Here is a 20,899-nt window from a genome sequence, read left to right as displayed (position 1 = left end):
TCAAATCCACATGTGCGACACAGTTCGCACAGATGACCCACCAGATGTGGGAATAGCGGTAGAAGCAGAAGAATAAGAATGAGATTCACCGAGCTCGATAGCTGCAGTCGCTTAAGTGCGGCCAGTATCCAGTATTCGGGAGATAGTAGGTTCGAACCCCACTGTCGGCAGCCCTGAAAATGGTTTTCCGTGGTTTCCCATTTTCACACCAGGCAAATGCTGGGGCTGTACCCTAATTAAGGACACGGCCGCTTCCTTCCCACTCCTAGCCCTTTCCTGTCCCATCGTCGCCGTAAGACCTATCTGTGTCGGTGCGACGTAAAACAACTAGCAAAAAAAAAAAAAGAATGAGATTAACATCTTCCTTAAACGCATTCATGTAAATATAATTGGCAACATTCATATATCTAGTGATCGAATTATTGTCATTTTTCCTTACAGTTTGCTTTATGTCGCACTGACACACACATGTCTTATGGTGACGAAGCGATAGGAAAGGGCTAGAAGTGGGAAGGAAGGGACGTGCCCTTAATTAAGGTACAGCTAAGATATTTTCCTGGTGTGAAAATGGGAAACTACGGAAACACACCTTTAGGGCTGCCGACAGTGGGGTTCGACACCACTACCTCCCGAATGCAAGCTGATAGCTGCGTGACCCCAAGCCCCGCAGCCACTTCCTCGGTAAATCGAATTACAACCATTTGCCAACTGTTGGGCAATTTCATAGTAAGCTGCACTGTTAGATGTTCACGGATACTGGGATGGCCATATATGCTATTGGCTTTACGTCGCACCGACACAGATAGATCTTACGGCGACGATGGGACAGGAAAGGGCTAGGACTGGGAAGGAAGCGGCCGTGGCCTTAATTAAGGTGTACCCTCCGGTACAATTATTATTATTATTATTATTATTATTATTATTATTATTATTATTATTATTATTATTATTGTGATTTATATTCATACAACACAATACACTAGCAACCACCATAGAAACATGCAATAGCGATAACATCTCCCCATATAGAGTTGGCATCGGAAAGGGCATTCGGCCGTAAAACAGGGTCAAATCCATATGTGCGACACAGTGTGAAAATGGGAAACAACGAAAAACCATCTTCAGGGCTTCCGACAGTGTGGTTCGAACCCACTATCTCCCGAATACTGGATACTGGCCGCACTTGAGCGACTGCAGCTATCGAGCTCGGTGATATTGGGATGAAAGAACCAGATTCCCTTCGGAGGAAATGGAGTTGTTCCCATGAGTATTTCGTCCATTCACTTCTTTCTAGCATATTCTTTTCAGGTTTCGTATCTACGAGTATAACAGTGGTTTCTTTTATTTTAACAATTTTACGGAAATCTAACCTGTGGCTCTGATTTGAGTTCCTTCACTTGGAGGAGAAATCTGACGAATTTAATACTTCTGTGCATGTTTCTGTACTTCAAAGATTCAGGCCTTTAACTAATAGTGTCTCGGTTTCGGAACACGCTCTCCTAATAAAAGTAACGTTTGTTTCGATTTCATTACTCGGTTGAAATATGTCTTAGTTAAGCTTGCATTTCTATGCCTATTAATAGGCACATACGTCGAACTTTTCCTGCTAGAAATCACTTTATGCTTGCTTATTTTAGTTCAATTTTAAAAAGATCGACGGTTGGAATACGCAATATTTTTTCCATTTGACATAGACGTATTTCTTAAAAGTTAAATAGTAGAGATCAAGGAATGGAAATTGTTTTAATTCATGTCTGTTTAATTTAAATACGTTTAGTAGAGGATTTTCAGTAAACGCAGGTAACATTTATTTAAGGACTCCTTGCTCGTATTAAACAAGAGAAGTATTTCTTCATGCTCATTCTGTGGAATAGTGTCCGGCTACATGACTAAATGATTAGCGTGCTGGCCTTTGGTCACAGGGGTCCCGGGTTCGATTCCCGGCAGGGTCGGGAATTTTAACCATCTTTGGTTAATTCCGTTTTCACGGGGGCTGGGTATACAGGGTTATTCACCTAACATGTTACACGTAAATAACTTCTAAACGATTAAAGGTATCGGCATTCTGTTTTCATATTCGTAAATGGTACCCATGTACTTGTAAAACAACGTGCCACTTAGTGTCGTGGGGTGAATAATAACCGAGATATTGATACTAACTTCATATTTTTAAATGGAATGGCATAAATTCATACAGCTGGACTAAAAGATCACCTGCGTGCAAGTTCAAATATGTAAGTATTTTCAAAATCGGACAAGTACTTTTTGAGATATAAATAAGAACAGCATGCGCGGTTTTGCATGCCGCATCAGACGGCGTGAAATCGGGCAAGCACATATTGACGCGCAAGCAGTTTCCTGGGAGTGCGTTCAGCCACAGAATGGATACCAGGCATGTAAGCACCTCGTACACATGTGATGGGTTTGTAAAGCGTGTATGACAAGCGAAGTCATGACAGGACACGGAGGGTTGATGTGTTTAAAAGAAATAGAGGAATAAAGGAATAAAGGAACATAACGAAAGCTGTAATTGTCACTGGTTTTAGTGTACAGTACATACTACTGTATCAGTTGAGAAATAAGCGTAACACAAAACACCGGAAGAGCTCCTTCCAGAAAAGCAAATGAATAATGTCCGGGGTAGACTTCATTGGAAATGATCCTAAGGGCGTAGGAATGGGAACATAACAAAGTCTCGTCAATGTAATTGTTATGAGGCGGGCATTTTGGCATTTTGTATGTAGAGACCGTGTTGGCAACGAGTTTAGTACTTTATTGGCTGGAGGCTGAATTATCACAACAATAAAGATACGAGGTGGGTGATGTTTGAATACGTGCATCTCAGTAAAAAATGAAATGGCTTACGGCTTTTGGTGCCGGGAGTGTCCGAGGACAAGTTCGGCTCGCCAGGTGCAGGTCTTTTCATTTCATTTGACGCCCTAGGTGACCTGCGCGTGGTGATGAGGATGAAATGATGATGAAGATGACACATACACCCAGACCCCGTGCCAGCGAAATTAACCAATTATGCTTAAAATTCCCGACACCCCTGTGACCAAAGGCCAGCACGATAACCATTTAGTCATGGAGCCGGACTGCGTCTCAGTGATCCGCACACACATTGTGTCTATTTAATTATGTGCTCGAAATATTGACCATCAACGGCAATGCACATTTGCTGTCGTGTCGCGACGGATGATGTCACAGACCGAAGAGTTTCCCTCGATATTGCAGCACATGTTGCGATGATATGTCGCTTGAGATCCTGTGGTGTTGCTGGAGCTTACGCGTAGACTATGTCCGTGCACGTATCCCTGAGCAAAAAGTCCAGCGGTGTCAAATCAGGTGACCGTGCTGGCCACCTAATGGGGGCCTCCACGTCCGATCAATCGACCGGGGAATATCTCTTTTAAGACTTGCAGGGCTACAAGCGAATAGTGGGCAGAAAACCGTCGTGTTGGAACCACATATCCTGTCGTATGTTAAGGGGTACGTTTTCCAGGAGAACAGGGCGGACAAGACCTTCCCCTCCTACGCCCTCTAATAGCAGCTACAGTACCTTATGTTACTATTTCCATTTGTTTGCAGGACGTGTCATTCACACTGCGATTGCATGACAAAATCCACATATTCAAACACTAAGTATACTCCAGAACAGTAATGCTTATACGGTCGCACTTCTAGTAATGCATCTTATTGTTCGGGTTCGTCTCCAGACGTACGAGATTAAGACACTTGAAGGGTTACAGAGAATAGTTGTTGTTATTTCATTTCCGGGGCTTGGGCACCGTGGTCGTGTAGCCCCATGTACTTGGGTGTGTGTGTGTGTGTGTGTTTGTTAGAATGTGTCTGATAACCTGTGTTATTGTGGTGTCTGTAGTAGTGAACTGTATTTGTAATTCAGGTGAGGAATTGGGACGGAGACGGCCGTTGTAGTAAGTAAGGAACCATCCCGACACTTGCCTGGAGTAGCGGTGGGAAACCACAGAAACACTTCCAGGATAGGTGAGATGGGTACCGAACCCACCTCTTCGCTGTTTTGCCTCACGGAGCTGAGTGTACCCCGTTCCAGCCCTCCAGCCGGAATTAAATGGCTTATCAGAGCCGGGAATTTAACCCGGACCACCGCTGCGACAGCTACGAATGCTAGCCGCTACACGTGATTAAAAAACTCGTCAGACTGTTCTGCATTCGGGAGAGCGCAGGTTCGAGTCCTGCCTCGCCCAACATGAAAGTGATTTGCATGGAGTCCCATGTTCAGCACCAGGAAAATACCGGATAGGTACCTTTGGGATAGGCCACGACCGACGTCCTTTCCAAATCCTTCCCATTCCCATCCGTAGGGAAAGACGCTAAACAGAGCGCAGCCTATTACCCATGGATGTCAAAACGAAACGAAACAAAACGAAAAAAATAATTTTAATCTCCCTTCCCCGTTGTGTGTTTGCCAGTCATACAATAACTTTGCACACCCAGGGTATGTTACGGTATCAATCAATCAATCAATCAATCAATCAATCAATCAATCAATCAATCAATCAATCAATCAATCAATCAATCAATCAATCAATCAATCAATCAATCAATACTGATATGCATTTAGGGCAGTCGCCCAGGTGGCAGATTCCCCATCTGTTGTTTTCCTAGCCTCCGTACATCAAATTATGTTTACAATACATGCCTAGTATCCGTTCTGAGGCTGAACTCACTCCCAGGAAACTGCTTGCGCGTCAGTATGTCCTTGCCCGACTGCACGCCGTCTAATGCGGCATGTGAAACCGCGCATGCTGTTCTTATTTATATCTCAAAAAGTACTTGTTCGATTTTGAAAATACTTACATATTTGAACTTGTACGCAGTTGAACTTTTAGTCCAGCTGTATAAATTTGTGACGTTCCATGAAAAAATGGAGTTAGTATCAATATCTCGGTTATTAATCACCCTATGAGACTAAGTTGCACGTTATTTTACAAGACCCCGATTACCATTTACGAATATGAAAACAGAATGCCGATATCTTTAACGGTTTAGAAGCTATTTCCGTGTAACATGTTAGGTGAATAAACCTGTATATGTCGTCTTCATCATCATTTCATCCTCATTACGACGCGCAAGTCGCCTACGGCAGTCAAATCGAAAGACCTGCGCGTGGCGAGCCGAACTTGTCCGCGGACACTCCCGACACCAAAAACCATACGCCATTTCATTGTTTGTGGTGGAGTGCCAAACCTCCAGTCCCAAGATGACGGGTTCAAATCTGGCCACAGAAAGTCCAAAGGATACTCCTTTATCGCCTCTGGTTGATTAAAATTGACTGTAAAAACTGACTCGCAGTCTGCCTAAATTGCGTCCAATAAATATATCCACACACTGTAGCTGAGGTCAGAGATTATTGTTATTATTATTATTATTATTATTATTATTATTATTATTATTATTATTATTATTATTATTTGCTATTTGGTTTACGTCGCACCGGCACAGATATGTCTTATGGCGACGATCGGATAGGAAAGGCCTAGGAATTGGACGGAAGCGGCCGTGGCCTTAATTAAGGTACAGCCCCGGCATTTGCCTGGTGTGACATTGGGAAACCACGAAAAACCATCTTCAGGGCTGCCGACAGTGGGACTCGAACCCACTATCTCCCGATTACTGGATACTGGTCTCACTTGAGCGACTGCAGCTATCGAGCTCGGTATTATTATTATTATTATTATTATTATTATTATTATTATTATTATTATTATTATTATTATTATTATCTACCGTTAGTCTCGTTTAATGATATGGGGTCAGCGATGAAGAGGGTTGAATTTGTATGGCATGTTTTTACGGCCGGATTCCCTCCGTGACACACAATTCAGTTGGAGAGGTAATGATGAAATGAATGATAGGGAATGAAATTCGGTAAGGAGATGGAAGGAATCGGCTGTGTCCTATGGATAGGAACTGTCCCAGAATTTGCCTGCAATTGAAAATGGGAAACCACAGAAAATCTTTCTCAGAAGAACTGCCGGTAGTGTTCGAACCCACTCGTCTTCCGAATGCAGAGCTTGGGTCTATGACCGCAGTACGTTATCACTCAGTGGCCAATCCACTCGGTATTATTATTATTATTATTATTATTATTATTATTATTATTATTATTATTATTATTATTATTATTATTATTTGTTTATTTATCACTAAGACGAACATTAATTCTTTTTTTGATTCATATAGCTCCCATTTTGAGATAATTTTACGGTATACATTACCAAGTCTCACAATAGAATATTTCTTTATCTCAATATTATTTGAAATATGTACATTTGTGTCGTTGGTGCAACTATTTTCAGCGCGCTCCCCCACCGCAATGGAAGTGAGCTGCATGGACCGTACGTTTTTAACCACATACCAGCCCTCCTGCCAAACTTAAATTCCTGATAGTAACGGGAATCGAACATGAGCCTCTGAGGATGGCAGCTAATAGCACTAACCGCTGCACTTCGGAGGTGGACGTTGTATAAAAATATAATTTCGTGTGGCTATTTCTAGCCAAGTGCAGCCCTTGTAAGGCAGAGCCCCCGATGAGGGTGGGCGGCATCTGCCATGTGTAGGAAACTGCGTGTTATTGTGGTGGAGGATAGTGTTGTGTGTGGTGTGTGAGTTGCACGGATGTTGGGGACAGCACAAACACCCAGCCCTCGGGCCATTGGAATTAACCAATGAAGGTTAAAATCCCCGACCCGGCTGAGAATCGAACCCGGGACCCTCTGAACCGAAGGCCAGTACGCTGACCATTCAGCCAACGAGTCGGACGGTGGACGTTGTAATGATGTACCACAAAATTCATTTGTGAGAATTTTACAGTTTACAATCTATTTGTCTTGCACGCTGGGTGCGAGGATGTACTCTATTGCCTGGAGGCTGGACGGATACTCAAAAAGCACCACCAACGGTTATTCAGTTTCGCCGTAAGACCTATCTGTGTCGGTGCGACGTAAAACAACTAGCGGTTATTCAGTTATAGCGAAAGAGCAATGAACCGATGGCGGCACCATAATGAGGCATACAAGACATGATGATAAATGAGGTAGTTTGCCTTTGCTTTCCTCACTGTGACAGAAAGTATAATTGCAGCACGACCGTTTCTATGAGTAGCACCTTTCATAACATCCAATTCACTACTCGTGCTCTAAATGAAAACTACTGAATGAAAGAAAAAAATCTGAAAGGTGAAGGAATTCTATGGAGCAGGTCGAATCATTACCCAGAGACCTAAATCAACTTTCACTTCCAACATTCCCCCGTCTACACTCTTAGTTCCTAAGTTCCTCTAGTCTCCGAAAACCGTAAAAATAGTTAGTGGGACATAACATTGAACATTACTACTAGTTGAATTCCTCTGGTATCGAGCTCGATAGCTGCAGTCGCTTAAGTGCGGCCAGTATCCAGTATTCGGGAGATAGTAGGTTCGAACCCGAAATGTGACAAAGAAAGATACATAAGGAATAAAATATGTGATTTCACAGTTGCAGTAAAGAACAAATGTATACAAATGGTTCTCGGAGAGTGTTATATACTTGATAATTTTTGTCTCTGCATCTTCTACGCCAGGAATGACTTTCTCGTAAGAAAAGTGTAATCAAATAGTAGAAATATCTTTACAAAGCAAGAAGATAAAGGAATTGCAATTCAGTGGGTTTCTTTCAGTAGTAAAGCCTAAAAGGAAACGGCCATTACCACCATCATTCTGAAGAAATAGAATAAAGAAATTATAGAAATTTCGAAAGAAAGGAGGTAAATAGTGCTCCGCTTTGCTTCAAGATTACAGATCATTCTTTCTTAACAAACTCCACAACTTTATCTTAGAATATCTTGAACTTTATTGGGCTGCTTATTGAGTAAGTATAGTGACGCTTCGCTAACCTAAAGGCGCAGCCACGCTGAAACACCGAATCCCTGGAGGTTTCCGAAGTTAAGCTACATTGCGCATGGTCACTGATTAGAAGGGTAGTTCAAGTGATGTTGGCTACCGGAGGAGTAGAAAGATCAATCTACACTACTGCAAGTAAATTGCTGGTCAGAATACATGATCCGTGAGACCTGGCTTAGCTGGGGGTAATGACAAGTTCGCCAACGACACCTGCCATATCCATGTACTTCTAACAACCTGCATTCCCTGAACCTGCTGACTGGCTATTCTTAGGAACGTTTCACCAGCCATATCCATGTATGTCTGTTTAATATCCTCGTGCTAAAGCATTGCTACCATTATCCGTCGGCAGACACATTTCATTTCCCATCCCAGGGCTAGTGGCACCTACAAGGTAAACCCTTGACATCGAACGTTGTGAACCGCACGCAAACATGCTTAGAATGTGGATAATTCATCACAAAAGCAGTGGTATGTGACTATTCATACCTTCTAGCGCTATTAGACCGTTGCATATTGTGCTGCTGCTGCAGAGCTTTCATTCCCCGCCCGAAGGACGGGGCGGGCCCCCTAGATCGTGTCGCGATCTCTCGGGCCGGGAGATGTGGAGAGAACAGTGAGAGGTGTCAAATGAAGAAGAGGGAAAAACGGTGTGAAAATTTGGAGATTTATACAAGAGTGTCGAGAAGGAAGTTTCGTGGGAGTGTAAGGTGGTGAAGTGTTGAAGCGATGTGATAGAGGACAGTTGTGAGGTGTCGGAGATGTTCAAGGGTCGGTGGTGGTGGGAGGGAGATATTAGCAGAAGAAGGAGTGGGACGGACATAGATAGAGCGTTGGAAGGGAGGATGATCAGGCCGGGTATGGCGACGAGAGGTGGAGTGGTGATATCTAGGGCGGGGAGGTGAGCGAGAGGGTTCGACGGGATGACGACGGCCGTAGAGAAGTGCTCCGCTGGAGATCAGGTGGGCAACGGCTGCTGCGCTGGAAAGCTGAAGTCGGATTAAATTCGTCGGACCGGTGGAGTTGTAGATACGGAATGCCCTCTTGACGGGTATGGCTTGAAGGCGAAGTTGTTCTTGAATGTCGGTTGCCGGGATGAGTGGGCTTACGCCGCGGACGACGCAACTGAAGACTTCGTTTGTGGCTGATGTGTCTGACGGTGTTGGAAGTTGATGAGCGGCTGCTGCTGTTACGACGGACAGTGGTGGCGGTGATGTCGTGGTCGGCAAGGCAGATGTAGACAGCGTAGAAGGGCGGGTGAAGTAGCCGGGAGGAATACGTAATAGTCGAGGTGCATCAACAGGAGGTAGCGCGGGGAGAGAGGTGGATAGAAGCGGCGATGAATGGGACGACGTAACAGTTGTGATGGAAAGCGAGGAAAAGGTGTGAGCAGCGGTCGCAAAGGTAGTGGTGATGGTCGTGGTGGTGGTCGTCATGGTGGTTGGTGGTAGGGAGGCTGACATCCAACGAGGAGTCGGCCTATATGCTTTGTTGGCTCGGCGCGAGTGGAAAGTAAAGATGTGTAGCCACCCGGCCGATCAAAAATAACAGGAGTGTCTTCTGCGACGAGTTGTGGAGTTCACTTGAGGTTTACCCAGATTTGAGATCCTGGAGAGAAGATCGCATATTGTATCTGTACCGACAAGTGTAGCTGCAATGATAGCGCTTCTCTTGGGAGTGTTCGGCTGCGTGTTTCATTATGATGAGGAGAATTAATTTCGTGAATGATGGAAAAATCCTAAAAACAAAGTTGCGACGTGTTGAAGATGAAAATGCAATCGGAGTCGAGGGCAGTGTTGCCAAATTAGCGGATTTTCCGCTAAATTTGGCGGAATTAGAAGACTGTCGGCGGAGAAATATATCATTTAGCGGACAGCGGAATTTTTGTCGGAATGTTAGATTTATTATAGCGGAATTTAGCGTTTTATCCATTTACGTTCTTTTTTAATTTGTACTCCAGTCCGTCTCCGAGCTATTCCGTATTTCTTGTCAGGAGCTAGCAGTCACAAGAGGAAAACATGTTATTTGGATCTGTTGTTATGAGATCAGATCATGGTATCAAATTTCTAATGCGTGGGGAAAGGGTACTTACCTGTTAGTTGACGAATGATGGCAGATAATGAAACCGTGAGAGAGTAGCATTTATATTTATGCTATGAAGGAATACCGTCTAATGAACTGGCCTGTTTTGTGCGTGGCCCTTGAGGTAGGGGATTCACCTAGCTTGCACTCGGCACTAAAGCGCCTACAAGTTTTAGCTCGCCGGCAGGGGCTTAATCCCAGTGAAACTCACAGATCAGGTGAGTGCAGACATTTACGTTTATTATTATTATTATTATTATTATTATTATTATTATTATTATTATTATTATTATTATTATTATTATTGCTCATTTTTGTTGCTCATTATTTGATATTGGATTTCTTGGCGGAATTTCAGCGGATTTTTAGAAGTATTTAGCGGATCTTGATAATATAAGTTGGCAACACTGGTCGAGGGTATGGAGTTCGCGAATATTTTATGTAGCATAACAGTGCAGAAATACTGAAGAAGGTATAGAATGCACGACGTTACGTTGATTTTGAAGGAGAGGAAGAGCCTGCACCTGAAGGTAACTGTTCCAGCATTCATCTTCAGAGATAATAGAACCAACAAGTCAAAGTGAGTCCGAATCATCCTCACCCAAAAAGTCGAGGCCTGGTGTATTAGAAGATATTTATGACAGCATACTGGAGAGCACTTATGATGACTATCACGATGGTTGCTTCAAATCCCATAGCAAATGAATGAGGCACCGTAAGTGCATTAGTAAAGCAAAGTGCAGGTTAGTTTTAAGTTACGTGAATATGAAACGACGAGGAGAGCTCACTTCAAAGGAAACAGGCTGCTGTCAAAAGATCAAACTTTAAAGGAGCATGTCTCAATTTGATTGATCAAGGATGTATGGATTTAAAATCCACTGCTGGCATCCAATCCATGCGTTTAGAAAGGTTAGTGGTTAGCTTGGACAGTTTCAAAGCCTCGATTCAGGCATATTACAATATTCGTCACATTTAAGGACACAGAAGAAAATAAGAGTATACGTCGAACGGCACAAGAGTTTGTGGAGGAAGCGTGTAGAGGAACTGAACAGATTTATAATAGAGGGGAGTGTGGACAAAGCCCATGTTTGGAAAAGGGACCAAAATCAATTTCAATACGAAATGCCTTCATTATCAACAATATCTCACAGAGGAGAGGAAAGTACAGCTTGTATGTTGCAGTCTGTATTACTCGCACACTTTTTAGTGATAGAAGGACACCCTAGTGCTTAATAGGTCGACCTCGGCAATCTTCGAGATTCGTATTGGCAACCTTTGAAACACAAACTATGAATCGCTTTTGCATCGCTGTGCGACACCTGGCGTCCAATTTACGTACTAGTACTGTTGTTGTATACACAGCAAAGCCAAACTATAGAATTCATGCTAGGAATAAGATTCGCATCGAGAAATGTTACATAATGTTATATGATGTGTGTGTGTGTGTGTGTGTGTGACACAGTTGTTGGCTTAAGATAATAAAGGATTAGAAAATGAATATCGATCGATCATATTATCGATTCAATTCAGATTTCATTTCCATTCAGTTGGCAGTATTACCAGAATCGGGAGAGCTCCCTCCATACTCCTCAACCCCGCACACAAATCTATCACTAAAATGTGTGCGAGTAATATATGGTCCTACACACAGCTATACGATTGATATAGCTTAATCAATGCGTGGCAGAGTACGTAAGAAGCTATCGATAAGCACAAGGCACTTTAGGCATAAATGTTTCAAAGGAACTTGAAGCCAAATGTGCACGAAACACTCATGTATAGGCTACCAAATGTGAGCACATAAAGCGTTTTCTAACTTCAGTCTTTTGTGAACATGTAAATGAAAAGTGTCTATTGTTGTGTGATGTCTGGTCAGTACAGTTAGATGAAAGTTTTCCAAACAAGAATGTTGTACTTAAGATATTGCCACCAAAAAGAACAAAATATTGCCAACATCTTAATGTGCACTCCTTTCGGCAATATAAGCTTTATATGGGAAAGGTCGCTGATTTGGTAAGACTCGAATGTGAAAAACCACAGGAAAAGTTACATGATCTGCATTTTATCATTAGAATTTACTCCGTGACATACACTACCGGAAATAAAAACATGCAACATACTCAAGGGCCTGTGTTCATTGGCACTAGGGTTTAATATGTGCAAAGTGAGGGGTTGTTGTGTTGGTGATTCGGCGATCAGATTGCTCTCAGAAGACCTATCCGTGCTCACTCTGTTTTGTAACCGTGCTGAGGTTAGAGGTGAACAGTGTTTGCATCTTTCATTCTAGGGTACAGCCATGCCCCACCGACGAGTTTGTGCTTCTATCGAACAACAGCAGCCATTTGAACGGCGTCGCATTGTGGGGCTGTGGGAAGCTGGTTGGACATATCGACAGATTGCTGCACATGTTGGGCACAGTATCGGTGGTGTGTCGCTGCTTTAGGGTCCGTGGAGCATTCTCACGTACGTAGACCAGGCTCCGGACATCCGCGTAGTACAGACGCACATCAAGATAGACGCATTATGCGAGCAGCGGTGGCTGACCGAACATCATCCAGGAACGAAATTCGGTCACATGTTCCACCTGCTGTGTCACCAGCAGTTGAATGGGAACCGTCTTCTTGCAGCTGGATGACGACCACGCGTGCCTTTGGCCAGGCTACCACTGACACCCACACACCGTCAAGCCCGGCTACTCTGGTGTCGTGATAGAGTCGACTGGAGAGGGGAATAGCGCTCTGTTGTCTTTAGTGACGAGAGTAGTTTCTGTCTGTATACAACTGTACGGCGTAGACCTGGTGAGCGGCCTCCCACGACACCCTGGTTCCACCCCACGCTTCATGGTGTAGTGGGGGTGTGGCATCGGTTACAACTCGCGGTCACAGTTTGTGTTCCTGCAGGCTAACGTAACCAGTGCCCGCTACATTGCACAGGTTTTTGTACCCGTGTTATTGCCATTTCTTCGAGAGGACGGTGATGTGCTTTGTCAACAGGACAATGCACGTCTGCATACAGCTGCTGCGACGCAACGTGCTCTACGTGGTGACCAACAACTGCCCTTGCCAGCAAGATCGCCGGATCTCTCGCCAATTGAACACGTTGCCTATGGGACTTGATAAAGCGAGAACTTACGCGTTCTTCAGAGCCTGCAAGAACCATTGCCGAATTGCATCAAAAGGTGCAAGATGCTTGTGACAATGTATCGCAGGATGCCATTCGGCACCTTTATGATCGTTTGCATGTGCGAATACACGCCTGCGTTGCCGCCAGGTACATTGTGTATTGATGCGACTGTTTAGGCACCCGTTACTGTGACGTGTTTCATTTGGTCTGAATTTGTAATCATATACTCCTGTAATGATGAGCTAACAGCCACATCGCTTGTGTATAAAATGACCTTGCCCCAGTGGTTGTTGCATGTTTTTCCTCTCAGGTAGTGTACCATCAATTTTCCGCACAAAAGTGCAAGCCTATGTTACGATATACTCGGCAAAAGGCAGGTTATGACATTGGCATACCCATATCGTCTTTTTAAAATGTAATTAGAGTGGCTTTTGGTTTTGGACTGCTTGAAGTGATGGTGGAAGTGATTGTTATTTTATGAGGGAGTCCAACTGAGGAACCATCCTCTGTTAACACTAATCAGAGGGAAAAGGAAGAGCTTCGACACTTCGAATAATGAAGTTATCGGCAAAAGAGAGGCAAGTGCTACGATGGGCGTAGAAGTTAAAGACTCCCTAGGTCTTGCAAACCTAATACCGATGGGGTCGGAAGAGAACAAGAATTAAGCAAGGGAGGTCGGATATGAAAGATGACAATAAGAAGCCTGTTACAAGTAAGTGGAAGCAATGATAGACCCAGTTAAGGGAACCGTGGTCGCCAACCCACGCCCTCATGTTGAGAAAATCCTGTTTCCACTTTTAGTAGCCTTGCACGACAGGCGGGGGATACCGTGGGTGTATTCTACCGCCCCCAACTTCAGGTGGTTGGAGTGCTTGAGTGTAAAAGTGAAGCTGAGTGTAAAAAAATGTGGCGTTAAAGAGATGTGCATATTATTCTCTTCAATGATGCTTTAACCATTTGGTTGAAATCCTGCATCTGCACTTTGAAGACTAATAGCAGCACTATCAGGTCAGTATATTTAAGTATATTTTATCACTGAATTTCATTATAAAATAAGAAATTTATATCATAAAATTATTTATAACTATCAAAACTCGTTTAACTGTGCCAATAACGAGGTTACATTTGGAGTATTCTAGTTCAATTATAATTTCCTGTGAGTTCTCATGCTATAGAAAATCAGAAGATGGTCACCAAAAGACAACTCAAGAAATATTTTAAGTCAGATGGCAATAGCTGCAACATTAACTAACACATTTAAGAGATCAATATATTTACTCTTGTTTCCAATCAGCCACTATCCTCACTGTCAAATCGGCAACACCTCAGCACGTCTAGAGAATAAATATGAAATTTACTGGGTGGGTAACACTATCTCAAACGTTTTATGTAGATAATAAAAGAAATCGTGCATATGTATTTGCAGTTTTTACACTGCTTCATAATTATGTTATAGAAAATTAATTTATTTTAACAGAAGATGGAAGATGAGAACATCTGAAAAACAAACATGTTAGAGCAGCTTATTTAATAACTTGTAGTTCAAGAGGAAATAGAGAATATAAATATTAATTTTGCACCGTATATTGTTGCAAGTGTGTGCCGCATTATTGCAGAAATATCACTTTACTTCATGTTCCAGTCTTATAGTATATTTCATGACGGTTGTTTGTTGGAGTACAGTCATTCAATTCTTTCCACACTTGTCGAAATATTCTGCACATTTTCTTGAGCTGTGTACGGTCTTCACCTTAATGATTATTTTGGTCTACGACCCCCACATTGCGTTTCTTAAAACAACATCAATTGTGTTTTTAAGGGCAGTAACTATGGGATCATTGGTCACAATATTTATATAATATATTGAGATTACGTATTCCCGGCCAGGTCAGGGATTTTTATCTGGACCTGAGGGGTGGTTCGAGGTCCACTCTGCCTACGTGATTAGAATTGAGGAGCTATCTGACGGTGAGATAGCGGCCCCGGTCTAGAAAGCCAAGACTAATGGCGGAGAGGATTCGTCGCCACGACACCTCGTAATCTGTAGGCCTTCCGGCTGAGCAGCGGTCGCTTGGTAGGCCAAGGCCGTTCAAGGGCTGTAGCGCCATGGGGTTATTCGAGTTTACGTTATTTCCAGTAGTTGAAAATATGTAGAACACTCTCCATCATATGTTTTTTCATCTCGTAAGAAAACTGTTTCTCTACTTGCAGATACTCCTTCTTTCGCTATTGGCAGAGAACCTGGTTTCGGCTTCCCGCTGGTGGAAGGTATTCCAGTCTCACTCAAGTGTGATGTCGACTCAAACCCACCGTCTAAACCCGTCTGGGTTAAAGGTAAGGTACATTTCTCTATAGATCCAACACTACAATGGGTTCTATTCAAAAAATTAATATTCACTTCAAATCAAAAAGTGAAATACACCCTCACTTTATACGATAGACAATGGAATCACAAAACAGTTTAGCACTTTATGTAGATTTTAGTTACTACTCTGACGTAAGGAGAACACAACTACATTCAGCAAAGTTAAATGACTTGCACACCGTAGCCAAATGTACAGACTTGTCTCATAACGTAAGTAAGAAGCCAAATTTAATTGGTTTGATCCAGGACTACGACATAACTCATTGTCTATCCTCATGTTTCTTCATGTCTTATAGTATATTTCATGACGGTTGTTTGTTGGAGTGCAGTCATTCAATTCTTAAGTCATATGTCTCCTGAGATAACATATAACAAATTACAATCCCCTGCCCTAATGATTCAGGTTATGCATGGTACTACAAACGCTCCTGACGCTCAAGTGATAACAGAAAACAAGCACCCTTAGAATTTTTAGTAACAGTTACCTTATATCAAAAGTCCAGCTCCTTGTCTGAATAGTCAGCGTAGTGGCCTTCGGTTCAGAGATTCCAGGTTCGATTCCATGTCTGGACGGTGATCTAACGGTGTCTGGTTAATTTCTGTGAGCGAGAATTTTAAAGTATTTGTTAATGTTATTTGTCTTTACGTCCATTAACTACCTTTACGGGAGACGCTGAAGTGCCGGAATTTAGTACCGCAGGAGTTCTTTTACTTGCCATTAAATCTACCGACACGAGGATGACGTATTTGAGCACCTTCAAACAAGTTGGGGTCAGAGGGCGAGCGCCTCAACCGTCTGAGCCACTCAGCCCGTCGAAAGTATTTATTGGTATTTTGAAGTATGTTGAATTATCAGAACAATTTACGACAGAAATCAGATGAAAAACTTAACGGTGATCATTGCTAAACCCTCCGTTGTTAATCTACAAATAATATAGTTCTTACTTGGCTTTGGTATTTACGTTGACTTTCTTTTATGAAAGCTATATAGCATGCTTCTAAAGAGAAATTTTGATAAGAAGACCAACTCGATTATTCTTTTCCTGTTTTAATTAATTTCGTGTGGCTATTTTTAGCCGAGTACAGCCCTTGTAAAGCAGACCCTCCGATGAGGGTGGGTGGCATCTGCCATGTGTAGGTAACTGCGTGTTATTGTGGTGTAGGATAGTGTTTTGTGTGATGTGTGAGTTGCAGGGATGTTGGGGACAGCACAAATACCCGGTCCCCGGGCCATTGGAAATAGCCAATGAAGGTTAAAGTCCCTGACACGGCCGGGAATCGAACGCGGGACCCTCTGAACCGAAGGCCAGTACGCTGACCATTCAGCCAACGAGTCGGACTTTCTTTGCTGTAAATACGGCGTTTTAACTGTTTGAAATATTAAACAAATCGCTACCGTGATCTTAAATTTTTTTCCGAATTCGCCTCATCATCTAGTCAGTAATTCACACAAATATTTTCTTTTCCTCGTTTCATTCTCGTTGATGTCAAATGTTAGTTTTTATTCAGTAAGAGTTGGCTGTGAATATATTTTCTTTCTTCTGCCGAGTCGTCGCTCTTACATGCTCAATGGGGCTAATGTCAACAGACTACGCAGGCCATTGCCCTGTTTCAGTGCTTTGCGAATCTGCCATTTCAGACATGAAGACATAAATGAGAAGAAATATTGTATTTTCCAATGAAATCTAGGCACGATTTCTACGGAAATTTGGACCTAGTCAAAGATCGATGTTCGTCGCTGTAGATGTCCATGCTTCATTTTTCATTTCTTGCTAAGTGTGAATGGTTTCTGAAGTGAGGATGAACTAATTAGCCGATATCTCTAATTATATTAATAAAATATTTGCTCCAACTGCAGTACTACTCTCATGGATTATACATCTGCTTATACACCTTTTTGATCAGCGATAATTTGTAAAAAACGGTGAAGAATTTATCGCCATGAGAATGTTGAAAAGCACCTTCAATGGTGGTAAGGGGAAGCTGTCGAACACAATATTCTTATCGACCCTACGATAGTCTACAATAACCCTAAATCTACCATCCTTTTGGGGACAAGGAAGGCGGGCCTGCTAAAAGGAGACTTGGAGGGACTAATTACCTTCTTTTCCAACAGGTCGTTAACACATTCTCCCATAGCGGACAGTTTTGGGGGTGAGCAACCGAATGGCGGGGATCTAACAGGGGTATCATCTTTCAGTTCAATGGAATAAGAGAAATTTTAGCACAACCTAAATCAGCAGTCAAAACATCAGAAAACTCTTTCAACAGACCGTTTAACATTAAGTTTTGGTTGTCAGTCAATTCACATGAGGCGTTGGGAAGTTGGGATTTCGAAAGGGCGCATACAGTGGCTTGTTGGAAAGGGGCTTCAAAAGGGTAACTCACGCCTGATTTGAAACGAAAGGCAAAGGTACGAGTGATAAAATCAGTAGATAGACCAGAAGCAAGCATATAATCGATTCCTAAAATAACCGGGACAGACTGATCGGGAACAACATTAAATGTCCAATCCTACGAAAGATCATGAGTTTTAATGTGACATATGACTCGACCCACCGGACATACCTGACGGCCATCAGCGGACATGAACTTTCCCAAACTCTCACAGGCTTGGAGATATTTTAAATTCATAGAAGACACAAGAGATTGGTTCACGAAGGAAACGCAGGAACCAGTGTCTAATAAGGCATACAGTATGCGCGATCCAACATAAATCTTGGCCAAGGGTGTAGACGAGGGAAGGCCCCAGATCATTTTATTTACACCAATATCAGGCGCCAACGACGGGCCATCACGCAGGCGCGGATTCAGTTTCCCTGCCGAGAGTTGCACCGAGGACACACGTGCTGAGTGACACCAGCTAGACCACACTTCGAGTATTTCAGAGGAGACTTAGACCAACAATTCTTTGAAACATGCCCTGGTTTCCCACAATTCCAGCACTTCCCGGCTGCAGTATCGTTTACTATAGGTGAGTTAGAATGTAGAATGGCGTTTACACAGCGCCGAGGCGGAGATACAACGCTGGACCTGCGATCGGGACTACCACAGGGGCGAGACGGCGAAGGGGTTGCGTCAAAAGAGACCGATCTGACGGGCGTACGACATGCAACGTCGGGAAATGAACAATCGGATGGAGTAGGAGGCGGACGGTACAATTTATTCTGACTGACTGTCGACTCGAACTCACGACCTAAATTAATAATATCTTCAACACATTCAACCTGAGATCGTTTTATGTATAATTTATAATCAGGGGCAAGGTTTCGATAAAACTGGTCGAAAATTTCAGATTCAGGCACCTTGACACACAAACGGTTGAACAGGGTTAAAATGCCGGTGGCGTAATCATCAATTCCTTCCCCTACTCCATGGGTCCTTCTGAAAATGTCTTGTTTTAAACAGTAGTCTATGTCGGACAACCCAAAGCGCTGTTTGATACGAGCAAAAAATCGTCCCATGACTGAATGTTAGCTTTGATCAGATTGAAACATTTTAACGCTGGCCCTTCCAGCATCCCCGGGATGACAGGAACGAATAGGTCAAGGGGTAGCGAGCTACACTCGGCGATACCTTAAACCCGCTCAAGAAATTCAATGACACTGGAGCTGTTCCCTTCTCCAGAAAAAATTAGCTTCCATTTCCGGACGACATCAAAAACAGGGTTAACACTAGCATCACGATCACTAGAAGGTGTAGAATTGGAGGAAATGGGCTCCATACGGTTCTCGTCGAGGGAACAATTTCTACATGCAATAGCATTCCTACGGTCAAGGCATCTATCACAATCGCTACCAGACACGAGCGACCCATTAACTTCAGCAATACCTTCCCTCTTATCTCTCTCAAGGTTGGATATTTCCCCGGTAAAAACTTCGCTATCGTTACTCATGTCTAATGATTTCTGACTTTCCATATTCTAGGCATTGTTTCAACGGTAACCAACACGACACACACATGCAAATGGTCACAACAGTACCCATAAATTATAAATAACACTCAAGATTAAGGTCAGAATATACTGGCTTCACAAGGCTAAATCTAGGGAAAATTAAGACTTCACTTAATAGATCAAACATAAATCACCATCTCCAGTTCTAACTCGTCCGATCCTTTTTCAGAGCATATATCCTAGTCGACCTCGCTACTGCTACCATTTGTACCGCACCCCTCCCTTATCTATAATATATGACATAATATAATACACACATCGGAAGATTCGAGGCGTGGACCGCGACTAGGAAAGGCCTAAGACACAGCCTTGAAATGGAAATGACCCTTATCAACAATGTACAACGTGGGATGAGACTAATACTACTAGCAATAAAAAATGAAAACCTACAACCTGTTTTACAGTCATTGACCGGGTCAGGGATGGAATGAATGAAACATATATAGGCTGTTATTACAATGGAGTCGCCACTCCCAAGGTGAATTATTAATGAGTGATAAATGCTATGAAATGATAATGGAGAGTGTTGCTGGAATGAAAGATGACTGGGAAAACCGGAGTACCCGGAGAAAAACCTGTCCCGCCTCCGCTTTGTCCAGCACAAATCTCACATGGAGTCGCTGGGATTTGAACCACGGTATCCAGCGGTGAGAGGCCGATGCGCTGCCGTCTGAGCCACGGAGGCTCCCACTAGCAATAAAATTCAAATAAAATTTAAATGAGGGTTTATTGATATAATAAATTTCAAAGAAGAAGAAAATGAAACCAGCAATTTAAAGTATTAAAAAGATACGAACATGAGTTCATTTTGTTCAGTCGATGTACTAACGTAAATGCGTGAGCACAGCATTTCTCAAAACACCAAACTTAATATTAAATTTACGACGTGCTCGCTGTCTCAATTGTAATCTCACTACATATTTAGCTAATTAGAATACAATCCACACAGATAAGTTTGGTCTTTCTTTCCACGAGATTAATTGCATTGTTTACATACGCGTCCTTCAAACTCCATCATCCTCTCAACAGCAATAGCTATAGAAAGATAAGATCCCCAAGCATCCGGGAGAAGAAACTGCCGGCGCAGACAATTAGCAGTAGAATAATAGGGACCCAGTGGTCACGCATAAACCCATCAGCTTACGCACTCCGTACGACACGAATGGACCTCCGCATCGACACGCACAGCATACATTCATTTGATGGCGAAATACATTAGATCGCAGTGCGCATAAATAGAATTGATCAGAGACCCAGTTACCGACATCACACAATCACAATGCCAGCAACAAGCACGCGGCCCATTCACGCCGCAGAGCAGAAAGGTGCATATCAATCAGCTGTAATTAAATGCGGAGAATATCACTACAGAACCGTAGAAAAACGTATTAAAACAAGGATCACCATACCTGCGACATTATCCGTCAAAATAAAAAGAAGGATGGTAGTATAG

The 20,899-nt window shown here is 42.9% G+C and overlaps 1 protein-coding gene across 1 annotated transcript in view; it reads left to right on the top strand.

The window, feature by feature from the left end:
* The window catches only part of LOC136863747 (MAM domain-containing glycosylphosphatidylinositol anchor protein 1), a 141,681-nt gene that overhangs the window by 51,794 nt on the left and 68,988 nt on the right, over nt 1-20,899 (top strand). The window contains exon 4 of the mRNA XM_068226064.1: nt 15,338-15,460. Within this exon, the coding sequence (XP_068082165.1) occupies nt 15,338-15,460 (123 nt within the window). The remainder of the gene's footprint in view (nt 1-15,337; nt 15,461-20,899) is intronic.

The sequence above is a fragment of the Anabrus simplex genome, chromosome 2 (assembly GCF_040414725.1).
Source record: "Anabrus simplex isolate iqAnaSimp1 chromosome 2, ASM4041472v1, whole genome shotgun sequence".
Taxonomy (NCBI): Eukaryota; Metazoa; Arthropoda; class Insecta; order Orthoptera; family Tettigoniidae; genus Anabrus; species Anabrus simplex.
Note: the sequence above shows the minus strand (reverse complement) of the source record. Positions and strands in the feature narration are given on the sequence as shown.